Source organism: Schistocerca piceifrons, chromosome 3 (genome assembly GCF_021461385.2).
Source record: "Schistocerca piceifrons isolate TAMUIC-IGC-003096 chromosome 3, iqSchPice1.1, whole genome shotgun sequence".
Lineage (NCBI taxonomy): Eukaryota > Metazoa > Arthropoda > Insecta > Orthoptera > Acrididae > Schistocerca > Schistocerca piceifrons.
This window is the reverse complement of record NC_060140.1, coordinates 71,907,229-71,934,794: the sequence shown is the minus strand read 5'-3', so window position 1 is coordinate 71,934,794 and position 27,566 is coordinate 71,907,229. Positions and strand designations below refer to the sequence as shown.

Below are 27,566 nucleotides of genomic sequence, written 5' to 3'. Positions count from 1 at the left end.
AAAGAGTAATAAAAGTCTTAAAATGCAGGATATTTTCTGAGTTTAAAAAACAAATTTGTAGATGACTTTAGAGGGTTATTCACATGTATACAGAAAACTGGACAGCAGTACACAGAAGCACATTGTATGATTATAAAGAGTTAGACAACCATCTTTTCCCATGCTGTTAGGCACTCAGACAGTTACCTATGGGGTCGTTATATGTGTTTATATCCTCCCCTCTGTAATTCCTCTATTATAGGCACACATAAAAACAAAGGATGAGCTTGTTTTTTGCTACTGGAAGAGGGAAAATAATTTTTAAAACTGGTTATTAACTGGCACTTTTTGATTCTAGTTAATGTGAAACAGCATATAACCCGATCATACTATGAATCAACTCACACAACAAGTTAATATCTGGGTTGTTTATAAAGAAAATATACATGCACATTTAAGGTAAACATTGAGTGTAACAAGAATTGGCAACTAGCTATTTGCAATTCTCATACTCCTTTGTTGCATGAAAAACAATTTGATGGCAGGTTTTCGGGGTAAAGTAACCACCATAAAATAGCTCAAACCAAAAGCAGTATTAACTGTTCTTCTGATTCAAGGACTACAAAAATTTTGTGACATTATTGTATGAGTATTGTGTGTTTCTACAAATTAATTTATTATCTGAAGCTCTTAAATGTAAAACAGAAATGTTCTATAGTTAACTTGGATCTTCGAGTTACAGTAATCATAGACAGTTCAAAGTGAATGAGTTGAAACTGGCTTCATAGAAATGTTTTTAGGGGGAAGTGATATTAACAACTATTTAAAATATTCTGATTAAGAATCGGGAGATGATATAATTTATTGTGGACTATGTTGATGATGATTCAACAGCTGTTTGTAGGGGCTCATAGAGGGAAATTAAGAGATAGAAAGATATATTTTATAGGTTATCAATACTCTGGAGAGATTCTGCGTAAATGTTACATTTTATTTACCAGCAAGTAGCATGTTAAGATTTTTATTTTTGCTTTACTCTCTGGCAGTAAGCTTCCACTAAAGATTTAACTGTTGTTAATAAAAGTTTCTCCAATCTGTTAAAGAAGCAGTTAAATAATTAATAATGCTGTTCTTAAAGTAATAACAAACTCACACTTAATAATAATTTGTGTAACCCTCAATAAAATCACACTTTGAAAATATTTATTTTCTCAAGATTAATGTATGAGAGAGACACTGTCACATGCCAAGCCATTTTCTCACCTCCTTTAATGGTTATAACTGCAGGTCCTTTTGTGAATTGGTAGAAAATCAGAAGTGTTCCTAAGTATTGTAATGAATAAAAGGCTGTATGCTGGGGAGTTATTTCCTATTGTACTGAGAGGAGCATGTGCAATATGGAAGTATATGTTAGGACCAAAATAAAAGTGAATTTGATCCCACAAAAATTGAAAATCAAAATTTAGTGCTCAAAAATACGTATTAAAATGCATTCAGTATGTTAAAACTACGAACTACTGAACATTTTTTCACTAAGATGGATGAGCTACAACACAAAATTTGGAAAAAAGAGATACAGGCAGACGTTTCACCAGAAAAAACTCACAGGACATCACAAGTACAGAAAAAAATTAACACAAAAATGTTTTGAAAATCTTCTTCACAATAATAAAAGGACAAAATATCAAAACTTGTGATGATGGCAAAAACCACAGTTGACAGTTAAGTACACCATTCCTGGAAACATGTCATCAACTACACAAAGGAAAAAAATATTACCAAAAAACATTGCAAAGTGTAAAAAAGAATTTATCATGGCATATGTGTAAAAAGTCCATTATTTTAAAATTCAGGGTAGTAGTTATTTTGAAGCAGAAATGCTTAAAATTTCTATAACAATTTATTGCATTTAAAAATCTTTAGATAACAAAGGTCCCAATGTTCTGAGCTTTAAGTGAACTTATGTACAAAACTTCAAAAAGAATCAGCTTTAGAGTTTATCTCAGATACAGTTGTTCATATTTGGGAACATCACAAAACATATATTACATTTACTGGATGTCACTGAATGAGGATATGAAATGTGTTATTTGTATATATCCCTAAACTTATTTCTTCGTCTGCCACTCTGCCTTCTCGGATTTCTTGGGCTGTGAATGCAAGAAAATAATTGAAATGTAAGGTTATCAAGTAACCTGCTATTTTTAATAATTACTTTTACTTTTGTGACTTTGAGAAAGCTTAAATTCTCTATCAGTATCTTACGTATGATGCAGTTTCATTTAAAGAGAAATAGAAGAGATTGAAACTGTTGAAAAAATTCAGAGGAATAAGAAAGAATCAGATATCCTGGAAAATAATGTATATGTATAAAATGCCATTACATAATGAATTGCGATATCTTTGTTACCTCCTTGTCCTCTTCCTCAAGGGTGAATTCTTTCTTTTTGACAACTTTGAGCTGGTTTCTGAAGTTGAATTCTGCAGCCTTCTTCTGCAGCTTGGCAAACTTGTTTTCATATTTAGACACCTTCTTGAGTGTTGGCTTCATGCTGCATTGTAAGAGATTAGTAATCAGTAATGACTTACATTATTTCTGTGTAAATCATATAGAAAAAACTACAGGGTTACAGAGAAGTCAGACTAAGCTAGCAATTGTCTAAGATTTTAATATCACTGACAGTTACTTTTCAGAACATAAGTTACTTATATAGTGATTTATTCATTCATTTTTATCTGCGCTGTGGATCCAACTGTGAATTTGAACCTTTAGGAAAGTGGACCAAGTCATGGTCTAGAGAAGTCGTCCATAACCTTTTGTTTATTTACGGCACTTCATGTAATGTAGTAAGTCCCGTGGTACAATGACATGCAAGTTGCCAACACTGTGAGGGGATTACTATATAAATCAGTGGCATACAAGAGTCTCTGTCTAGCATGTGTACAGATTGTCTTCTCCATTCAGACTCGCAGATGCAACACAGTCCAGTTGTGGCATAGTTTGAGCCTGATTTTTTAGTTATGTAAATGTAATCATTGTCCAGGTAATGTGATAATTTTTCAGTATGGATAAGTTTTTGATTAAAACAACCACTGGTATAGAGTAACAAAGGAACTATTTCTACAGAATGTATTAATTGTTGACTATACATTAACTTACTACAATTAGTTAAAAAGCCATTCATTTGAAGAAAGAACGTCTTTTCCAGTTCTGATATTCATCTACTGTTGTTAGACTAATATTTATGAGAGTACAGTGGTAATGGATGCCAGACATACTGTTACAATAGAGGCCAGACCTATTTACAATGATTATTGTTGTATATCATGCTATTAACACAGGCATTTTTTCGTTTTTGAATCTAGGATAAGATAGTAAGATATCTGATTACTGTTATTTTATGATGAAACAGTAAGATATAGATTACTGTTCATTAAAATTTCTGATCCACAATTACTTGTCTTTAAAAAGCTGCTAGACACAAAAGATCTTTTGACTACAGTATAAAGACCACACTGAACCCTACATTCAGCATTAAAACAGATTTCTTTAAAATGTATATATGTGATCATAATAAACAGGGTAACTGCTTAACATGATATTAAAGCACCAGTACTGTTAAGAGACATACTGATTGGATTCACTGAAAGGAAGTACTAAAGTGGCAGGAAAAATGTAATAGCAAAATGATAAATTGATATTTATTGCTATGGTTCTGGCAACATTGCACTGAGAACATAACATCTCTGAAGTGAGATGTATATTTTCTGAGAGATAGCTTGGAATGAGGAAAGTGTGAAAAATGTGTAACAAAGAAGATACTGACAGATTTGTAGCTTGTGCCAGGCTTAAATCTGAGTACTAAGAAAAATGAATGCAATGAGAACTATTTCTTTCATTTAAAAAAAATCAGTAGGTGACTGAATAACAAAAAATTGGTTTTTTCTCCAAAAATTGTGTTATTGATTCTGATATTAATGCTCCAGGTGGAGAAAAGCATTATGTCTAGTTAGGATTAGACAAAATGCTCTGTTTTAACTAATGTCAGGCTAATTCCAGTAAACAACCAATAAAAAAATAGTAAATGACAGGCAAGTTTGTTGCTCAAAGTCTTATGTTACTGCAATGGTACCATGGTGATCCTAGAGGAAAAATCATTAGAGGGACAAATAAAGTGAGAATCAGAACAGGCAAGGAAGATATTTGATGTATGTCTTTCAGAAATCACTGAAAATGCAGTGATGCTTTCACTCTGATAATAATTCTGTTTTGATAAAAAGAGGAACATAATGCTTTCACTACTAAGGGATAAATGGTCTATGGAATGTTGCCTTTTTTTGCCAATCCTGTCTAACCATCAGAGAATGTTGTAGTAGAACACATTAGTAATGTTAAAGCTCCAAATTTCACATCTTATGGCTGTGTTCTAAATCATGAACAAAATTTTTTCATTAGGTATGGGTGACAGTCTCTCACCAGCTCTAAGAGATCAATAATGATATTGGAAGGTATTTCCATGAGTGTAGTCTAAGAGAAATACATGAAAGATATACTACAATAGATGTTCTGTGTATCAATTCAAAGATGTTAAGTAAGTACTAAAATTTAAGCAAAAATGTAATAAATGAATAAAATTCAATAAGAAAGAAGAATGTGAAGGAGAATTGTTAATGATGATGATATACAGCCACAAATAACTGAATTTTAAGTGCAGTGACAAATCTAATTATTTCTTTCTCAAAAGCTTTGGCACTAATGTGTAAAACATACAGATTTTAATGACAAATATTAATACTATGTACCATTTATTACTACCATGTATTATCAAGTCTATGTCATTCACCAACTACCACTGGATAGACAGTGTCAAAAATTGCAAAACTGATATTTTACAATACGAATAATGTGTAACAATCTCTCAATCACTGTACTGATCTGGGAATCTTGAAAATCAGAATCTTACTGTGACATAAGCTTAAATTCTCCAGCTAGTAATGTCTCTACATCATGCTACGATGACTTTGTGTAAGGATTTATTTGAAACAAATTATCAAATTATTAGTATTGCATGTCAGTATTCAATACTATAAATACTAATAAATAAGGTCTTTGTAATACATCTTCAGTTATACTTACAATTTTCCTCGGAGATCATTTACTTGGCTGTTCAGATCGGAAATCTGTCAAAAAGTGCATAAAACTTATTATTAAGCAAATAATTTGGTAAATGTATATTTTTATTCTGTCTAAATGTTGATACTGAATATTGAGCAATTCTAATTTAATCCATCTATAGTTACTGTATTTTTGTAATTTTGATAAATATGACTCTACATATTTTTCATAATCTGAGAAAAAATATATATATTTTAATAAAATTTCCAAAGAATTATTGTTTTTGATTTATCTGATTTCATAAGTACAAACAAAATTTACAAGAAATACATTTATAAAATCATCATGCAGAAGAAGCTGTGCATGCAAGCATGTGTGTAGTTATACATACTCATGCAAGTTGTATGTAACATAAACAATAAGAATGGAAACAAATATTAATAGTCTGTATAAGAGATTGTGAGACACAGATTCATGGAAAGAATATAAGCAGATAAGACATTTGACTTTTAAAAAATAATTGTGCACTTGTTTATAGTCAACTAAAGCATATTGCAGGTGTTAATAATTGTACAAGAAAGCAAGCTACATGTTGCAAATTGCGTTATTTTGAAATGCGCAGCAACATTAACATTTCTATTCTGTTATATTTTTATATTTCATTTTCTTTCCAGTATCTCACTTTATAATATATTCTGTGGTATCTTAACTGAAAATTTCACTGCTATGTAAAATAAAACAAAGTATGTTCTTACAGTAGATTTCGAAATTCAATCAAAAATTTCACTAATAGCCACTGAGGTCAGAAAACATCAGGAATGATCATAAATGCAAATATAAACTTCAAATGCCTAACAATGTAGAGTATTAAACAAGTTTAATATAAAAATTCAAGTAAGATAAAAATAGACAAAAATCCAAATATTGTTTGCGAAGTTTCATATCTCCGCATTTACCATGACATCTTTCGGCTAACAGAATCATTTACATAAGAGGACTGAGTGTAAATAACTGAGTATGGTAAAATAATAAATACTTAGCCCTTTCCTTCATAGGCGAAGTGACAATTGATTCATCATGCCCACTGAGTATAATGCACAATGTGTGTTGAATATTCATTATTTCATCTGCTGCTAAAGTGCAGAAGCTGACACCTCATAACAGATACACTATCTATATCTCTGTAATTATCAGCAGTTAAAGTTAGAGATAAAACCATTAGGACCTTGTTAACAGTTCTATATTATAGCTAAAATACATTTCTTTCAGTTACTGTGATTTTCAACGACATCTTATAATATACTTTGACAGGTTTGTAGCTGTTTTCTCACCATGTTTGTGGCTATGTTGTCCTATTACAGGTAGGTTTGTTTATATTGAGCAACACACTTTCAGTCCTGCTAGATCTATGACATCATCTACCAATTATTGATGCATGAAGCAGGTTCCGCTCCTTAAGGGAAAGTTGATGGCTGGCCAAGATGTAACTGGGCATTTTCTATGCAATAAATATGGACCTCTATTTCAATCTAGGCCATAACAAGAATTTTGTAATTCCATGTTTGTTATCCTTTTCTGTTAAAGTCAATAAAACTTCACTTTAAGATTTGTGTAGGTCTTTGGCAGAGAGCACAACCCCATATTTTCTACCCAAATACTTGTTGAAGAAGGTTGAAAATCACACTAACCTGTACAGATTAGAACTGCAGCTTGTATAATATGTATTTGCATTTTACAGGTCACATTGTAAAAGTAAATCACACTTTCTACGCAGATTAGGTCTGTAGCCTTTCTAACGTGGAACCAAAATCATTTTTTCTGGTCATGTTCAGCTTTCACCATATGTTGCATATCTTTCAGAAAACATAAAACTTGTTACTGCTGTTCAAAGATTTTCTGCAAGTCTACAATGTGCATAGTTTCCTAGACTTGACATGTGTGTTTATACGTGAAAAAACTCAAGTAGTTGTGAAACCTCTGCTTTGATGTTAACATCTGAAATTTATATTAACTAATATGATGTTTTACAATACCAAACTGCACTCAAAATTGGTTGAAATACTGGTAATTTTTGAAAACTGAGCTAAATACTTTACTTATGTTCCACTGCAGGCAATTTTTGTTTTTGTCTGCCTGGAGTTTTCGACTGACAAATGCCAGTAAAAAAATCTAAGAAGTGAAGCACACTGATAGCTATCATGGAAAGCCATTCTCATAAAATTCTGATTGTCTTACAGTTGTAACTGAAGAACTGAGAAACAGGAAGGAGGAGGGTACTGTGACCAAGATTTTATACTCTTAAACAGAGTGAAAAGATGAACTACTGAAATCAAAAATTATGATGTTGAGCCTATATATTTGGTTATTTACATCAGATCCTTCATTAAGACAAAGAGATAGACAGAGAGAAGAAAAATTAAAAACAATATCTCGTATAGTCATCTAACTCTTCTTTTGAATCACATATATCTGTTGGAAAAAAGTTTGGAGTGATATTTGCACTATCTGAAAAACCTTCTTTTACTTTTCATATTGTTGCATCATATATACATCCCTTTCTGTTTTGGCTTAAACTGTACATTTTTGAATACATTTCTGAGCAGTGCAACAACAATTCATACACATATAAAAAAGAAAAATTCTTTTGCATCACCTCTGTTCTGAGGGATCCAAAACCTGTACAGAAAACAGGAATAAAGATCAACATTAACATCATTTTTGCCCTTTTTATTGCTCATGAAGTCAACACATTGCATGTTGTAACACCATACAGCAAGACCTTCAGTTGTGGTGGTCCAGATTGCTGTGCACAGCAGTACCTCTAACGCCCAGTAGCACAACCTCTTGCATTGATGCATGCCTGTATTCGTCATGGCATATTGTCAACAAGATGAATGCCTTGCCAATATACTGCTGATATGGTTGCACTATTGGTCGGAGGATGGCTTTCACATATCGTACAGCCATTACATTGCCTTCCACAGTACATTGGTCCCACATACTGCCACCCTAAAACATCAGGGAACTCTACCTTGCTGCACTCACTGGACAGTGTGTCTAAAGTGTTCAGCCTGACTGGGTTGCCTCCAAACATGTCTCCAACAATTGTCTGGTTGAAGGCATATCACTCATCAGTGAAGATATCATGATGCCAATCCTGAGTGGTCCATTTGGCATGTGGTTGGGCCCATCTGTACTGCACTGCATGGTATTGTGGTTGCAAAGATGGATCTCGCCATGGACATTGGGATTGAAGGTGTGCATCATGCAGCCTATTGCACACAGTTTGAGTCTTAACATGATGTCCTGTGGCTGCATGAAAAGCATTATCCAACATGGTGGCATTGCTGTCAGGGTTCATCCAAGCCATAACTGTAGGTAGTGGTCATCCACTGCAGTAGTAGCCCTTGGGCAGCCTGAGCCAGGCATGTCATCAACAGCTCCTGTCTCTCTGTATCTCCTCCATGGTCAAAAAACATTGCTGTGGTTTACTCCGAGATGCCTGGACATTTCCCTTGTTGAGAGCCCTTCCTGACACAGAGCAACAATGACGAAATGGTCAAAATGCAGTATTGACCGTCTAGGCATGGTTGAACTACAGACAACATGAGCCATGTGCCTCCTTCCTGGTGGAATGAGTGGAACTGATCGGCTGTCAGACCCCCTCCATCTAATGGGCGCTGCTCATGCATAGTTGTTTACGTCTTTGGGTGGGTTTAGTGATGTCTGTGAACAGTCAAAGGGACTGTGTCTGGGATACAATATCCACAGTAAATGTTTATCTTCAGGAGTTCTGGGAACCAGGATGATGCAAAACCTTTTTTTGATATGTGTATATCCACAGAGTGCATACTATGAACACATGTTTAGAACAGAAAAATCAGAAAGGTATCTGTACTTTATATACACTGCTGGTTGTAAGCAAAATACAGCATAATGAAAGGGGGGGGGGGGGTATATGATTTTTGTTGACAGTAAATCAACAAAATACATGCTGTTCTGACAGGTAGTTTTACGATACAAGTGATATGCATTTGATTGCTTTCCATGATTCTATTTAGTACTTTAATCTCCTCTTGTGTGAAAAATAACATACATGAAAAATAAACTATGCACATTGCAAACTTTCTTAATAATAAAAAAAATCTAGAAAGAGTAAGAAATTAAAAATGACTATCATGCTGAGGTGCAAAATCCTGCATCTCTTTGCTATTAATACCTTGTTCATCAGTGAATACTTGCCAGTTGTCAACTAATCACTAAAAGCCTCTAACTACTCAAAAATCTGAGGGTGTGTCGTGTACTTTTGTCCTGTAACTGATGGAGATGTATGTGACGAAGAGTTGAGCACTTTACATAGTACATTCCAGTTGATGATAAATCACCATTGTAAACCAAATGAAAAATCAGGTTACAAAGCATATTTTCAGAGAAATGTGAAGACCTTGTTTGGACATAATGACGCTTGAAGCAGGTAATGGAAACACAAGATGAGAAAAAAAGAGATCTGTTAATCTGAATGCAGTATTTTTATGAAAACTTGTCATTCAGAAAGAGAGATAGCGACCAGCATGCCAGAATAGCAACCTGTATGGAATAGAATATGTAGAGTATGGCTGTTTTGGGATGAAAAATCAACCTGATTTACTGACACATTAACCAGTAATCTATCCTATAAAGCAGTGAAGCATGCTCTGTCCTTAAGTAGTCTCAACCTTCCTCCTATGTAATCTATGCAATTAATCACATGAACCTTGCTATGCATCACTAGAACAAGCCTCTTTCCTTTGGTTTGCATTGTGTGATTGCATTCTGTTGGGAAACAACATAACCTACTTGGGAAAAAGACACCATTGTCACTGTTGCCATGAAATACTGGAAAAGACCAAGTGCCAATTTCACCATGCTTGATTTTCAGTTTGGCATCATGAATCCACACGTTACAATATGTTACTGCAAAGGAACTCACATGGAGCTCAAAATCTTACATAAATAGTGCTGATACTTAAAATGTTGTTGGAAAACCACATTAGAAAGGATTACTTTACTCTATGTTCTCACAGGAAAAAGCTTTTTTACCAGTGATAGTAATTTTGGAGACATAGAGTATGCACTGAAGCTACAACAATGGTTGCATAGTGTCAATGATATTATGAATGTCATGAAAATAAGTCATGAAAAGAATGTTTTGGTTGTCCACAGAGTCAAAAAGAGAGAATTTGTTAGAACACAAATGCTGAAAAAAACCCTGCAAATCTTACACAGAGCAATGCATTATAAACTGGCTGAAAACTTGAGAAATTGGAATGAGGAAGCACAAACCTCTAAGCAATTTTATAAAAAGAGGCTTTGACCAGGGAACTGCTGCTCAAATAAGCATTCAAGAAAAGGAAGACCTTCTTCTTACCCATTGAAACTGGGTGAACACATAATTCTACTGTGGTCAGAGGAAAATAGATTTGTAAAGAAAAACTTCAAGACTCGAAGTCCCTTGTGCCTTTGATCCCGAAAGATGCAAGACAGATGTGTTGGTCTTTTCAAAGTGCTACTAATGTGGAAGGTGACATGCACAATTTCAATGGACAAGATGACTTCAAAACAGGATGAAAATATTGACAAAAAATTGTAATTTTTTGTTTGTATAAGTTTCATTATCTTTCATTTTACTGTGTTTATACAGTAGACCCTATTGTGATGTACAGTTAGTAACAATTACTTCCATTTTGAATATAAGGAATGCTATCTTTTGGCTTTTACAGAATTTCCATGACATGTCTTTAATGTTACTTGCGGTGTTGCAAATTGTTTTTTGTTTCATAACAATCAATAAAAGTTAAATACATGATACAGTAACTGCAGTTTTGTTACCTTCAGCAAATTTGTCAACAATGGTGAGCTTACAAGACATAATTTGCTGTTTATTTATGCTTCACTTGCTATAAACTGGCCTCATTGAGTTGTTTCAGGCTATGAAAGGCACATAGGTTACTAATGCTTCATTGTTATAATAACCCCATTGTATTGTTCAGTTAAGCATAATGAGACCAAATGACTGCGAACTCTTTTAGTCTACTGAAGCATAACAAAAGCTCATTATCAGCAATGAATGTCAGTAGGCTAATGACAATTTTTTTTATTTTTTCATGTTGTTTATAATTTAATTACATTGAGGTTCCACTACTAAGTGAAACAATAATAACCTTTCTTTGGTACTAAAAATTGGGGAAACTCAACAATTCATTTTTAAGGGAATCGAAACTTTGGGCTCCATTATTTCACTCATCACATTTTGGCACTTGGTCTAGTGGTGCATAACACAGTCCATAGTATGCTCATAAACTCTTCAACACTCTCCATATTATACTAAGTATGCTCTGAACAGTCACTCAGTAATTCTAAGATTGATTCTACTGGTATGGATTTTTACTTTTATTTGCATAGCGTATTCACTTTTGTTGTGAGCTTATTAGAGCTGCTTTTGTTTATGTTAGTGAGTAGGGGGGAGGGGAATGAGTGTTAACAACAGAAATTTTTGGCTTCTCAATACCGTTTCGTCCCTTGTGTGAGTAGTAAACCTAGGAAGGTTATAGAGTAGCTGCATGTAATTAATTAAGGGCCACTAATTATGGCACTGTATGGAGATGGAAGTGCTTTAAGTAAGTCAGCGACGACAGAAGCTCTTCAGATTAGCCTGTGCACCTTACGCACTGTACATCTATATCAAAACTGGTATACAACACTGTTACTCTGTTTAGCCACTTCATAGTTACTAGTTTATAAAGATCTCCCACCATTTTACAGTTGCCTCTGTAAGTAATATTCACCATATCACACCTTTTCATTGTTATACAGTAAATTATGAATGATACAGAAGCAACAACAAAGGTATTCGAATGATCAATGTAATTTAAAAACTTAAAGGACATATATATGTTCTGGCTTTGACATCAAATAGTTAGTATTATCTCATTTTGACAGGACTTTGCACCACAGATAGATGTAAACACTATCACTACAGCCTGGATGAATAATAATGTAAAGGGAATTGAAAAAAAAGTGATGATCTGCAGAAAACAATAGAACATGGGAGACTGTATCAATGTAGTAACTTTTCATTCGGTAATATAGGTGATATAATAAGGTTCAAAGTATTATTTGCTTCTCTGAAAGTGTTAAGACAAGCCTGATGTTATTTTTATTATCAGATATTATTTTTAAGATGTAAAAGTAAATGTAAATTCTAATAACAATATGAATTATTGTCTACATAAATATTGTTACTCACCACATAGAAGATATATTGAGTGGCAGACAGGAACATTTAAAAGTTGGATGTTACTAAGCTGTTGGTCAAAGTCCTTTGTCAGATGTAGAAACACATGTCTGATGAAGGACTTTGATAGCATAATAATATACAATAGTATACTTTTAAATGGACCTTTCTGCCACTCAGTCCCTCCTTTATGTGGTGCATAGCAATCTATCCAAATTCAAATTTTTTAAAATTCGATCCTCAGTTTTCCATTGTTATACAGAATTTCTGTATTTTATATAAATTAGAAGCTCTGGAATTTAGTAAATAATGCATTGGAAATTTATAACATTTTCTTATGAAGCCAATTTTAATGATTCATATAATCTGAATGATATATTATGGAAATTTTAATGAGTCCCATTTATTAAAATTGATGGTGCTTTTTTTGTCCAAAACAAAGTATCATAGAAGTGTGAGCTGATGGCTAGTGTCAAAATATATATAAAGTTTTCTTAGATAAAGCACAAAATAAAAACATGAAACATTTTCAGTGTTTTGGCTATTATTACAGCAATCTCCTTCAGTTAACTAATGACATTGAGATGAAATAACTAAAGAAGAAGACAGCAGTCACTCCACTGGAAAAGTGTTATTATTCACTGTGTCATTATACCAAAGAAAACTTTATACAAACACTAATAGCATAATTTGAGTGCTACATTCATATGATTTTTAATAAAGAGAATAAGCTTATGTCCAGACTGCAGTTGATTATTTTCTCTGTTTTATATTTTATTGGAAAGAGACTAATGTATGATTTTGTATTCGTAGTGTCAATAAACTGTATCTTTAGTGCAGAAAATATTGATTTCTAGCCGAGCTACTCATTTCCTGTTTTAATTGTGCATTTAGAGGAAATTAAGTTACAGTAATATTTGCACTAAAATTCTTCATGTGAATTAGTTATTAGCAAAAGAATATTGTTCAGTCCTTTTATGTGTGGCAGCCAAATGCAGCATCACATTACATAAATACTATCTGGCATGGCATTAAGTGTGACAGCTAAATACAGCATCTCACTACACAGATATTTTTGGACACTGGCGTAGCCGATTTCTGATGACGAGATGCTATTCCATATTTTTATAGAGGCCTGAAAAGAAGTCATTCACTATTCAAACAGGTCTTGAAATGTGTTTGAATAAACAGGAAATGGCATAGACACATAAGAAACTGGACTGAATGAAGCAGTACATTTACCAAGTGTCTGGAAATCAAATGGATATTAAATCGCATTGTAGTTCATCTAACATTTCTGAAATCTGAATAAATTTTTGTGTGTATATAGACTATCAAACAGGATTTTAAAAATTTGTCAATTCTTGTTTCTCTCCTTTTGTACCATGAATAAAAAGGCATGCATGTCTGAGGAGAAGACAGCAACAATATACCCTAAACAGCAGAAACTGCCTTTCCAAGTTCGCCACCAATGAAGAATGCATGGGGATGTGTCCATATGTTGACATTATGGTCCAAAGAAAACAAAGTTTGTTGTCCCCCTGCCCTCCTTTCCCCATAACCTGATTCATTATGCTATATATGAGAGAGGACACCATAATGCACAGGAACTTACACACACGAATTGAACTCACAGCATGGAGTTCATGTATTTGATGTTGAACTAGTATGAGAATGGGCAACATGTGTTTGGAAACAGTCTGTGGTCCAATGGGGCTCTATTTTGTTGGTTTTATAAAGAGATACATCAGCCACTGCAGGTCCAAACAGACTCCTAAGATAATCGTAGAAAAGGAACAAACCATTCCAAAATGAGCATCTTGTGTGAAATGACAGCCTTTATAGCAATCTGCCAACATCTGGTACATGACATCATGAATGCTAGTTTTTGTCTTCAGAAGGAAAATGGTTTGCGTAATCCCTCTTATTTGACTGGGAAAACTTTAATGAAGAACCACACTGTGCTGCAAGACTGCACGCCTCCCAAATGTGTCTCGTTGGATGCAAAGTTCATAGGATGTTTGTTGGTGCAATGATTACCTTAAGAGGACAGGGGTTGGGTAAAAGTAAACGTGTACTGGAAAAATTGTGCAAACTGCATGGAGGAGTGGATGCGAGATGTTTTTTGAATTGTTCTAAATGAATTTTTGCAAGAAGCTGTGGATTGCATCTTGGGTATTTAAAGAAGTTGGTGGTCACTGCTGCCTACATTGAATTCCATGTAACACAACTTATTTTCATATTTCTATTAACATCACTGTGGTAAGTTTTAATACTAGTTAATTTCCAGACAAACACTGTCATTTATTGACATATTAGTTTGCAGAAGACAAAAGTGTGTAAAACATATGAGGTAGCCAACTACAAATATACTGTGTGTTTCATTCTTGTAATTTCTACTATTTTGTGAAAGCTATACTGAAATTTTCTTCAAAATTATTCTGTCTTTCTTAAGTTTCATTATCTGAGACTAAATAAAAAAACTTCAATCCTGTGGTCCCTACATATCAGCAATATTTTCACACTGCTCTGTCACATGAGTTCCAAACCCTTTGGAAAACTTCTCCTTTCTGCTGTCACCAGTATGGGATACATATTTTCTCACATTCTTTTACTTTAAAAAAATATCCATTCTACTCTATTCTTAATCTCACTTTATTATCATCATAATGGATGTTTTTTAAATTCCTAAAAATGACATTTGATACATGTCCAAAATTCTATATTAATTTGAATATATTTCTAATCGCACCTCAAATTCACTGATAAACAAAAGAAAGAATTAGCCTACATGATTCGTCAGCTATTCATGTAGTCTTAACTATTTATCCTGCCTTTCTTATGTAAGAACTCTTCAAAACCATATCAGATGCCTTCTTTTTCAAATAATACCAGAACAGAATTTACAAGTTTCATTATATAAAGTGTGAACATGATTAATAAACATTAATTTTTGTTTTTCATTGGGTGTTTATTTAAGCATGTTAGTTGTCTTTAGTATTAATGTGCAGTCTATAAGGAATCTCCTAACTGCTCTTAATCTGTTGGCATAATTTGACACTGCATTCAGCTGCAATTTTTAACAATGATTACACTATGTGCTCTAGTGAATATCAAATGTAATTTTAATTAATCCTACCCTTTTTATGTTTGACTTATTTAATTAATTCTGCTTTATAAAGTGATTTTGGCTTCACTGATCAGTCCAATTATTTGCATGAATCTGTAGAATGTGAAAATTCATGCATTATGGTCAAACGGCTTCTGTGATTGGAACAACAGTAACAGCAGTAGCAATAACTATAACAACAACAACAAATGAAAAAGGAAACTGTTTCTAAGGCTTTGTTTCACTTCACTCTTCAAGAAGTATTCAACATCCCAATTTTCTAAGGGGATTTCTTTTTATTCCTTTTCTAAAAATACATGTACAAGCTTTGCCATCATACCTCATAATCTTTACTTCGAATTTCACGTTCCAAATCCCATTTCTGACCTTCGCACAGATAAACACGATCATAATACTCCTTCACGATAGCCTTGAGTTGTGCTAGAAAATCAAATTAGCAATTACAGTTTAACAGGTGTTACTTCTGTGTGACGCTTATAGTGGGAGAGCTAAGAGGCTACAGGATGAAAAGTACATTTCATATATCCTAGAATACTCTTCAGACTCTGTAAATAATTTTGGAAACAGGAAACAGACACTCATTGGTGTGCATGGCCAGAAGCCTCTCATGTATGTCCAAAAACTCCAGACTTCATATTTTTGTATAATATAGTGTTTTGTAATAATGTAATTGTAGAATGTGTATACTGTGTTAAAAATTTTACACTTTGATAACGACACTGGTCTACACAGTATGACCGAAACATATGCTCCAGTGAATAAAATAAATTTTAGAAAATAAAAATGACAAATAAATAATAATTAAAGCTGCCCATGTATTCTGGCAGTCAACATAAACTTGAAACATGACCTTGTTAAAGTGTATTGCATAAGGAACGATCACATAAAAATGAGGTACGCCTCATCATGTTTTATATGATCTTTCCTCATGATGACCACTTAAACAAAAGCTTATTATGATTAAGCAAACAAATCATATTAAAAAAACAGACTTACCAATTTCATGTTTGTTATGTATTGTTATTTTCAAATTATCAGAATTCTGTAACTGAAATACAGCTTGAACATCTGGGAGATAAAGCTCTGAACATTAAAAGAAAACAATGGAAATTCCACTTCACCTTCATGTAAAGAACACTGAATGAGAGTAACAATTACTGTGACGTATTAAACTCCACAGCATGGAAGGATCAGTAATTTCCTTGCATATGTTCAAAGCTTTACCTCTTATCCACACAGTGCAATTAGGTTCTGTAACATATTCATATGCTACAGGAAAACCCATTTTGTTATCAAATTAATTGCAGTTGTGACTAAATTTAAAAAAACTTCTTATTTTAGATTTGCAAACGTAAAATAAATCGTGCAGTATTGAAAATCAATTAAAAGTTATGAATATATAAACAGAAATAGAGGAAATTCGTTAACTTGTCAGAAGAATATAAAATAAAATATGAGTCTGGAAGAAGAAATAAGCTGAAAACTAATTTTGAATAAAAACTTTGGGCTTGAATTACCTCCTTATCTTTGAAATTTATAAATATTTCAAGATCGTACGCATCACTTGCAAGTTTCATTAGTCTGTCGTAGTACATTTTGCAAACGCTCACGAGTTCAGCTAAAAGCAAACAAAAACACACACAGATTTATAAGGTGTCTACAAAGCGAAGGGCCACTGTTACTGGACTATCACGTATGGAACCAGAATTGCATAATGTTTTGTAATGTAACTGATTTCAGTGAGAATTTTACTTACAGCAAAGACAAGAGTATACAACCCCTAGAGATCTGAGAATCATCTTTCATGATTCTTTTTCTGTTTGTCTAGAAATTATAAATGTCTTCTTAACATTGTAATTCTGCAAATTTTATCTCCACCACTCTCAACATACAAATGAATGTTTAATGAAAATGTTCAATATTTCTGCACCAATGTTACTCACAAAAGAGTGCCCAGGTGTTCTCGAGTGATTGACATGGTTATGCTGGAGCTGCTACTGGCAGTACATGACCACACAAAACTGATTGCCCTTGAAGTGAACGACACGTCATTGCAAGTTCCATTCCTTAAAAAGACATCCTGAATGTGACTATGCTTTTAGTATGTTTAGATAGCTCATCCAAGACCTCATGGCAAAGAGCAGGCCCATAATTACTGCTCTGATCTAGCGCATGGGGGTAGGGGTGCCGTATGGCTTATGCATCCACAGAATGTGTACAGTAGGGTCATCTGGCAAGTAGCCTGTACTAGCTGTGCCTGCCTAATGGAAGACATTATTTTAAATTTTAAACCATGAATTTCTTTTGCCATTTAACTTTTCTTCTATAGCCAGAACATGCAATAACAGATAATGTATCTTGACCAAAAAATTTTCCATCAGGAGGAACACAATCTACAATTCTCTTTTCCATAAGCAATAGTCTCAGATTCTCATACACATTAGGTCAATGCTATAGATGGGAGACACAGAACATTGCACTAATCTACAAGGATAATTTAACAAATAGAAGAATAAAAATAGATCTCTCTTTTACATTCATTTATCTTTTGCCTTCGTGTTGTTGCTGCTGTATTGCCTTGAGTTTTTTTATCTTTATTGCCAGACTTGAATAGTTGCATGTCTCCTGTGTAATGGCATTTGTAAAGTTATAAATCACAGGTGCATGGGTACATCATCCAGTGCCAAACAGCAATGCTCAATTTTCCGGTTCTTTTGTTATTTTAGTTTTTGAAAAGTATGACATACATTAAAAGTGTGGATCAGTGGACATTGTTACATCTGAACATCTAGCAAATGGCATACAAGATTTATTTAAAGAAATGCTGACATTTTCAGTGTATTACACATACATTAAGCCAATAAATGATGCTAATCAGTGACTACAATATGAAACATGGTACCATGTGTTCTAATAACATTTCATATGACTTATCAGTTTTGAGGAAAGCTGCTGACAAAAAATGTGTAAAAATATGCAAATAACTACATGTTTATGTTAATTTGTGCCCCAACTCAGTACAACTGAGATGATCTGAAATTGTCTTTTACATTACTAAATGATAAAAACATTAATGTCAACATACACACAAAATTCTAGCTTTCGCAACAAATGGTTGCTTTGTCAGGAAAGAGGGAAGGAGAGGGAAAGACGAAAGGAAGTGGGTTTTAAGGGAGAGGGTAAGGAGTCATTCCAATCCCGGGAGCGGAAAGACTTACCTTAGGGGGAAAAAAGGACGGGTATACACTCACACACACACACATATCCATCCACACATATACAGACACAAGCTTGTGTCTGTATATTTGTGGATGGATATGTGTGTGTGTGCGAGTGTATACCCGTCCTTTTTTCCCCCTAAGGTAAGTCTTTCCGCTCCCGGGATTGGAATGACTCCTTACCCTCTCCCTTAAAACCCACTTCCTTTCGTCTTTCCCTCTCCTTCCCTCTTTCCTGACGAAGCAACCGTTTGTTGCGAAAGCTAGAATTTTGTGTGTATGTTTGTGTTTGTTTGTGTGTCTATCGACCTGCCAGCGCTTTCGTTCAGTAAGTCGCATCATCTTTGTTTTTAGATATATTTTTCCCACGTGGAATGTTTCCCTCTATTATATTGAAAACATTAATGTCATTCACATTAAACTGAAGAACAGAAAAAGTTGAGCAAGTGAGCATTGCTAAAATTTTATGAAACATGATCTCAACAAAAAACCTCAAATTGGATGTTGCACTACAATAAGTATCATCTTTTGATCATATTTATGAAAATATTTATTTCATGTAAGAAAGAGACCAGAGTTGAATAGATATGCCAGATATTGTCAACAATAAAATGAATGCTAGCACAGGCATTCTCGCAGGGGAGCAGTGGCTGTTAGAAATTAAAATTGTAGCTTATGCACACGTCATATAACTTTTCATTAGAAGTGACTTGTGACTGCTCTACTGTTTTAATAAAATGAGTGTTTGAGAGCTTCACTATGTATAAACTTGAATGTTGTTTGTTATTTGTAAATGAAGGCAACAGCATCAACAACATTTGAATGGTTTTATTGAGTCATTAGATACTTCACAGAGTTTCCAAATGTGTCAAGTTTGTAACTCTTACATGACATGTAAAAGAGAGAGAGAGCAGGTTCTCTTTGCAGTGGAGTATACATAGCAGGACATTTACTACTATGGAATACATACAAAATGTATATCTACAGGTGGTATTACACCATTAAATAGCTGAATTACACAGGTAACAAATATTACACAAAATATGGGAAAGTTCACTGGAACATGGATAAATCTGCACAAATCCAAAGCATGTAATTTAAAGGCACTTGTATGATCACATATATCTGAAATAAATAAAATTCCAGTTCACTACATTAGAAAAGCATTATTCACAATAAGTACAGGTAAACATGTCAGGGCTAGGATGATGTCACATAGATGACTAAGGGGATTTTTGTTTCTGAATCAAACTGCATATCATGGGGGCAATCACTACTTTGGTTAAACAGATGATCTATAATTCTACATATTTGCTCAAACAACATGGAAATTGTAATTAATTAATATACAAGCAACCCAAAGGGTCATAAACAACAGTAAAATAAGGAGAAACACAGCATTTGGATATTAACTACCATTTCTAATCTTCAGGGTCTTTTACAGGATGGTTATCACTATACTCACCAGTTGCAGTAATGCACTTATGAAGTAAACAAGCACACAGTATATGGGTCAACAATCCATTATGAAATCAAACTACAGGTAAAGCAGTTACAACAGAATAATGTCACTTAAAATTTTCAAATGCCTCAATGACTGATTATAATCCTTAGTTTAGACTTTGAAACATTATGTTACTGCAACTTATTCATACTTCCACCAGACATAGCTACTTATACAAAATCTGAAGGAAACTAATGTTTTCACAGTGCGTGTTTTTTCAGTCTTTGATGCTCAGAATTTAAATGGTATAATTTTTTATCTAGTCCATAACTTTTTACTGAATTCATAACTACACAGGTAAGTACAGTAGACTTTCTGTACCTAAGAAGGCCCAATGTTTCACTTTCATGTTGTTTACATTAATAACTCTACAAAAAAGCTTTTCTAATGCCGTGGAATGCCAAAAAGAGTGTACACACTTTGAATGAAACTTTTTTTTACTTCTACAAGTAAATATGGTCTTCGTTATTAATAATAGTTTATAGTCAGACAATTAAACAGAACTTAGGTGGAAGTTTCTATAGTGCATAATAACATTTCACCAACAATGAAACATACTTTTCAATGCAGTAAAGAGACACAAAATTGTAATACAAGATCAGATTTGTTTTATATGTGTTTGTCAGAATACTTATTTTCACTTTTGCAAATGAACTATAATGAAATTGAGAACTGCTTCACCAAATTTCATACTTAGAAAGCATGTGAGCAGGAGTGAATAGAGAAAGAAACCATAGCCTAGTGATATTGAAATGGAAATAGAGCACTCAGAAATATCGTTTATGAATGCATAATTTATGCATGAAAGTAAAACCAGACCATTCTTTTACTTCCATGGAACATGAACTACATTAACAGGAGAAATAGTAAACTATGCATGGATACTGGACAATTATAAAAGAGTAGACACTCTTGGAAAGTGAATTAACATGCATTGTTCCTTTAGAGTATGTTCAGAATACAAAATCTTATATTTCTTTCTAAATCTTCACTGATATGTAACACTGCATGTAAATATTGAACATTTAACAACTGGTAATTTTTTGAGTGTGCTAACACATTACAGTTTTTATGTACACCTCTATTCCAAACAGGTCTGAGGGACAGTTAAGTAAAAATGTCTCAAAAGTGATATTAGAGTAAAAGAAAAATGATATATGTTTTGGTATGTGTGACATGTCAGTCACTCATAAAAAAATAACTATTCTAAAGGCTGACTCTATTTGAATAGTGAATAATTCAAAATATTCAAAAGCCTGGAACATGTAGTGATAATATCAACAAAAAATTAAAATAATGAATAATACACTATAAATGTGAAACTACACATTACTGATCAAAACAAAGTGTATAACTAGCAGCCATTACTATGTTAAAACTTAAGAATAATCTGCAATAAATAAGCATTTATAAAATAGTTTATTTAACATTAGCTGCAACTATGTCATTAAGCAAATCTGTCAGTAATGCTCACTAATGCCTAAGCATTTTAACAGCTGTACTGATACTATAAATCTTGCCTACAGCTGAATACTGTGGGACCAAAAGACAAAATTTTTTGAAGTGTCTCACTTTTAGTATCTGCTTCTCCTAGTAGTTTGTAATAATCACATATTATATTGCAACCAGATTACTACAACCAATGCAGACTGTAGATAGGACTAACTCTGTTTGTTGCTAACGTCAGAGAGAAGCAGAAATCAGGCAATATGACTTGATGAAGACTCAAAAACAAGGCATTTCATGAATAATGAGGAAAACACTTGTTATCAAAACTGTAAAAGATGAGTTAAGATTGGGAAAAATGTGATATAGTACGTGACACTAACCCAGAGATAGTGGAATAAATGTCGCCACCACCACTATGACTTTGAGTTCAAATGTCTGGAGAAGTAATGGAACTAGAACAGGAAATATGAGTAAAAGGGTCAAAGAGAGATCCATAATTTTGTATGTTTGTGTGGCTCAATGCCATTGTCGGTAAGTGTCAGACGCAAATCTGAAGGTCCACGATTGAACACTCAGTGAGTTCTAGGATTCTTTTCTGTCACTTATCACTCCTCTCCCCTATGGCAATAGTTAAAGAATGGAAAGTCCAGGATGGACTATGTTGCTATGGCAATAATTTGTATATGTGAAAAATACCAAGGTGCATCATGATTTTGAGTCCATGTGTAGGTCCACATGTAACTGGCTGTCAGTTCAAGGCCTAATCAAAGCAAGTATGTTCCACATTCCATAAGACAATGCTTAATGAAGCACTGTTATGTTCAAACCAACCTTTGCACTGAGGGTAGCTTATACTTCTTACGTATGTCAACAATATCTCATGTGTTCTACATTCAGCATTATGTATTTTTGTCTTTGTTCTTCACTAATATAATCTGCAATTTTAAGTCTTAAATTCTGTGTTTAATTAAAAAAAAGTAACTGAATGTTAAAAATGGCATATGCTCTACTTAGCGCCAAATAGAGCAAATGTTTTTCATGAAAAATTTTATGCATTAAATTTGAAAAGTGCAAATGTTTTGGAAAAATATTAATTCCATAAAATATTTATGAAGAATTAAATTTAGCTTTGGTGTATTAGTATTTTAATAACCAATTTTTGCTTCTATGCCTCTGTATATTTTATAGCCTATATTTTACTGGTGTGGATACTCCTTACTGACTTCAGTGCTGTCAGTGGTTTTTGCATTAACTCTGATTCAACAAGAGTCTGCTACCCAGCATTTAACTGTGTTGAAAATCACTTAGACATATTATTACTTTCCAGTTTCACTGTAAATATGAAATTGTTTAAGCCAAGCAACTGTCACACATTACTTATGTATGGAAGGTTGTTTTTCTTGGGTAATTTGAAAAACTGTAGGTGCTGTTTATAATGATACTTAGTGGACTCTGACTAACTATACAATTAAAAAAATGTTGAATGTCTAAAATATAAAGTGACAGGAAACAGCAGTTTCTTGGCATGCACTATGACAATCCATTGGTTGATCTGAGATCAGTACTGAGATGATATAGGAAAGAAAACAGTTAACTGTATTTTCTTCTTCAAATCTTAGAAAGTTAATGAATTATGAAAGAAAGAAACAGAGTGCTAACATAGGCACAATGAGATCTAGTACACACATCTTAATGGTACAAAGAGATATTACAGAGCAATACATTCCAACTGGCCAGAAAAAGGCTTCCTAACATTGTTAATAAATACCCAAAGAGAATTTCTGATGTTTTGTGTGGAATCACAGCCCTAAATGAACTCATACAATGGATTAATAGACTGATTCATGCTTTCTGTCATCCGAAGGCTGTCACTAGAATAAAAACAGCTTAGTACATAATTTAGTAGCAGAATGTGAATATGAATTTCCTTGGTGTCAAAATTTGTTAAAAAGTGGTATGATTTTGCCTTTTGATCCTCCAAATCTTTACTACTGAAAGTGCTGCATACACAATTTGAAGCAATGGATTCCATTTTAACCTAATGATATCCATGCTCAGCTCTTATGCATAAAATCTGTATAATCCAGGAGAAAAATATGTTACTGTTGTTTAATGCACCATGTACTGTTCTGTTGTGTGAAAGAAAGGCATACCTAAAAGCAATTAAGATGATAATGTCAGCAAGCAAGCTGCAATAAAATATTAAATCTCTTCACCTTATGTACAGTTTCCCTGAGTATTTTTTTGGTCTTCAGTTAAATAATGTACATCTAATATCCTTTAAATTTCAAAACTGACATTATCATCTACTGCACAACATTCTTCTCCTGGATCTCACTCATGCTTTCATAAGAGCTGTACACACCTCTAAGTCCTTTTTTGCCACTTCGTACTCGAGGTCTAATTTCTCTCCTTCTAAGTTCACGATGCGTTTGTGGTAAGTGTTGATGATGGATTTCAGGGTTGCTATGACACAAAATATCTGATATAACTGGCAAAGATTTACAGTTTTCTGTGCAAGCCTTTACAACAGTTGCATCACATACATGGGACATTAATGCATTCATTATGATATTTAACTGGCATATGATGACAATGTGAAGTAGTAATTCATGGCTCTCATGAAATCTAAGTTATGGCTGTTGTTAAATAAATCAAGATTGTGTTCTAATTGTGTGGTCTGTATACATGTTACCCAAAATTGCATTCAAGTGTTTTTGAAACACAAGTACCTCATATTATAATTATACATACTCTTCTTTTCACGTGCTGTAGACATGATTTGTTCCACTCTATTACAACTATTCCTTCCAAGGTATCCAATACTGTTCTCATGACAAAATCACATATTAAACTATAACCACACAAATAACTGCTGTTGGCAAATTGTGGCATCTGATTGTTGAGATATATATGTATATAACAGAATAGTTCATTAGATCTTCTCTGTTAGTATGCAAATAAAAAAAAGCAGTTGTGACACAGGGTTAATGATGAACATTTACATTGCAAATGGTAAGCTGTTTCTACTAAGATAGATTCTTGCTACAAGGAAGTGCACATTTTAGATTTTAAGTCTTCATACCGAATATGTGAAGACTTACAGATTTCTATTTTTCCCCTTTTGTGACAGTGAGATGTGGCTACATTAGAGCAATACTGATTTTTAAAGGTCAGTTAAGTTGCTGCCAACTATTATGATTGTATGCTCTACAGAATTATGATTACGCGCTCTACAGAATGGATCTCCTTTGTGAATGAAGGGAATACATGATAAAATGAAACAATAAACACATTGTAGCACATTATTTTGAATGTGTTGCAGGTTCAGGCTAAAAATAAAAATAGTAATAACACAAAATAAAAGGAAAAAAGGGTGCACAGCAGAAAAAGCAAAATCAAATACAGAAGAAGAAATGCACTTACAGAATCTGCAGAAAAATGAATTTACAAAATTAGTTTTAACTTCTGAGTTCCACACTGAGAACTGATGCTGAAAACTACACATATAGCGTAAATGTTAGGATGCAGCTTTAGCATCAAAACCTTGCTGTGTTAAGAATCAAAACACCAAAGCATTTAATTTGTATAAAACTAGCTTACACTGCCATTTTACACCATTCTTGTATTAATAAGTTGTATAGTTACAGAAGTATTTACATTAATGTGAGCACTTCTATGAAATGAAAATTCTGTGAAATACTAGAAAAGAGCAGGATGTAAAATGGAGCAATATTTTTTGGGGGACATGAAGAAAAAAGTTTTGTTAAAACACATTAAATGAAAGTATTAACACAAAGACTAATATTAAGGAAGTCAGTGTTGGAAGATGAATAACTGAATGATGGAAACTGAATAACTTTTGCCTGTGTTTTTGTTATTTTTCACTACCTCAAAGTCTTTCTTTTTAACTGCATACTCCAGATCAAACTTTTCATCTTCCAGCTTCTGGATTCTAGCGTGATAATCCTTGAGCACACGCTTAACTGTATCTGTAGGAACATGAAGAAACAAATGAGTTGTATGGTGCTAAGATACTGATGTTACCTCTAGAGACATTGGTCTTTGTGGTGAGAAAGACTTACATGATCACTTTGATCACTGAAAATTGTAAACAAACAGTAAAAAGGTGGAGTGTTCCATGCAAAATCTGAAAACAAATGTCTTGTGGGAGATAATGAAATATTCAATTAATGGTCTAGACCCTCAAAGTTGAGTAACAAATGGAGTACCAAATGTTTAAATTGACTAGGAGAAAGAAAGGTGTTGTAGAGATATATATGCATATAGCGCGACTGCCGTACTCCTCCAAGTGAGGAAAGTAAATCATAATTGAAACAGAAGAGATGTTACCTAAGGGAATGAGAGCCATTTACAATCTTTATTCATATATATAAATGTTTAGTGTAGGTGTGAATACCTGAAGAACACTCAACCACACTTGTGCCTGAATAGTTAAAAAATACATGCTAAAATGAATTTTTGAAATGATCTTTTTCTCTTAATAATTTTGATACACTGATTTAACTGTGAACATGAATACTGAGAAACATTCACCTTCTTTGAGACCCAGCACCACTAGTGTACTGGACCCAGTACAAGTATACATTCAAATGTACTGCTGGGAAACTGAAATGTGTACACAGAGAGAAACTTCCAAAATATCTACTGGTTTCATTGATGACTGGATGACTTCTTAGTTTAATTTAAATACTGGAAAGAAAACTTTTCAACACATTACAAATCAATATATGTAAAAATAAGATTATTAACTTAATTTTATGGGCATTTTCACAAAGTTCATATCCAGAAAAAAATTTGATATTATATAAAAATTCTGTGCATATGAACATAAGATCTTGTAACACAGTGATCTTTTCCATGTAGTTGAATTATTGACATATTGTCCTGTAAATTTGTACGGACTCAATTTTCCTCTCGAGCAATAAATCAAAGAACTCTGAATACTGCAGATTTAGATGCCATGTTTGACACCAACATAGAGTTTAAACAAAACATCAGCAACAAGAATATTTTAATGTATGTTGAATGAAATCTTGACATATAAGAATTTTCACATCATGATGTCTGTGCCGACTGAATCTATATGTTAATTAGAAATTTGAACCAGGATCTTTTTATTTAGTTTGTTATGCCTTACTATTTCAAACTTCTTGTACAGGTTACAAATATGGACTCAAAGGTTTAAAAAAGTTAAAGATCCAGTTTCAAATGCAGGCACTATACACCGTTTTTAACAGCTGTGAAAATTCACTCAGCACACAATCTTCTGCAGAATAACTCACTGATGTCTGACTAACAAAAGTTTTTCAAGTGATGGCTGTGCTCTCATTTTTGGCTATATGAGTGCATAAATTCATGTAACATATATGCTAAAGAAGCCATGTCACTGGAGATTTCAGAATTGTTTAATTATGCCAATAATGGGAAAATACTGGCAACACAAATGACCTATGGACTCTAATGTGCACCAGAGAAATGCGTATTAACATTATGACAGTATACTTTCATACCTTCATTGGCTTCATCAACATTCTTTGGTTTGCCACACCGCTCCTCAATGATTCTCCTCCTCTCAGCTGCTTTCCTTTCTTGTTCTTTCTTCAGTTCTTCAGCTGCTTTCTTTCTCAGCAGTAACTGTTGTCAACAGTAAAACAAGCCATTGAAAGCACAATTTACATGATTGAGATGTGTACATCATGTCTTGAGGTGGATAATTTCTCTTGATTTATATTTTAAACAGATGTTAACGTAAATATATATATCTTTACAAAAACGATAGGAAAACAAAAACTACCTACTCTGAAACTCAAATGTGAACATGCTCTAATTTCATAAGAAAAGACGTGTGTGTGTGTGTGTAGAACATAAAACTG

General features: G+C 33.4%; 1 protein-coding gene across 4 annotated transcripts in view; it reads right to left on the bottom strand.

Moving 5' to 3' along the window:
* The window catches only part of LOC124789992 (troponin I-like), a 136,859-nt gene that overhangs the window by 69,227 nt on the left and 40,066 nt on the right, over positions 1-27,566 (bottom strand). For 2 of the 4 annotated variants that reach the window (XM_047257537.1, XM_047257533.1), the window contains 4 exons: positions 27,204-27,327; positions 25,561-25,661; positions 5,117-5,160; positions 2,390-2,531 (listed from right to left, as the gene is read on the bottom strand). In XM_047257537.1, coding sequence (XP_047113493.1) covers positions 2,390-2,531; positions 5,117-5,160; positions 25,561-25,661; positions 27,204-27,327 — 411 coding nt within the window. Of the gene's footprint in view, positions 1-2,389; positions 2,532-5,116; positions 5,161-15,817; positions 15,919-24,034; positions 24,136-25,560; positions 25,662-27,203; positions 27,328-27,566 lie in introns of all 4 variants that reach the window. The other 2 variants (XM_047257536.1, XM_047257534.1) reach the window with 2 other exon arrangements.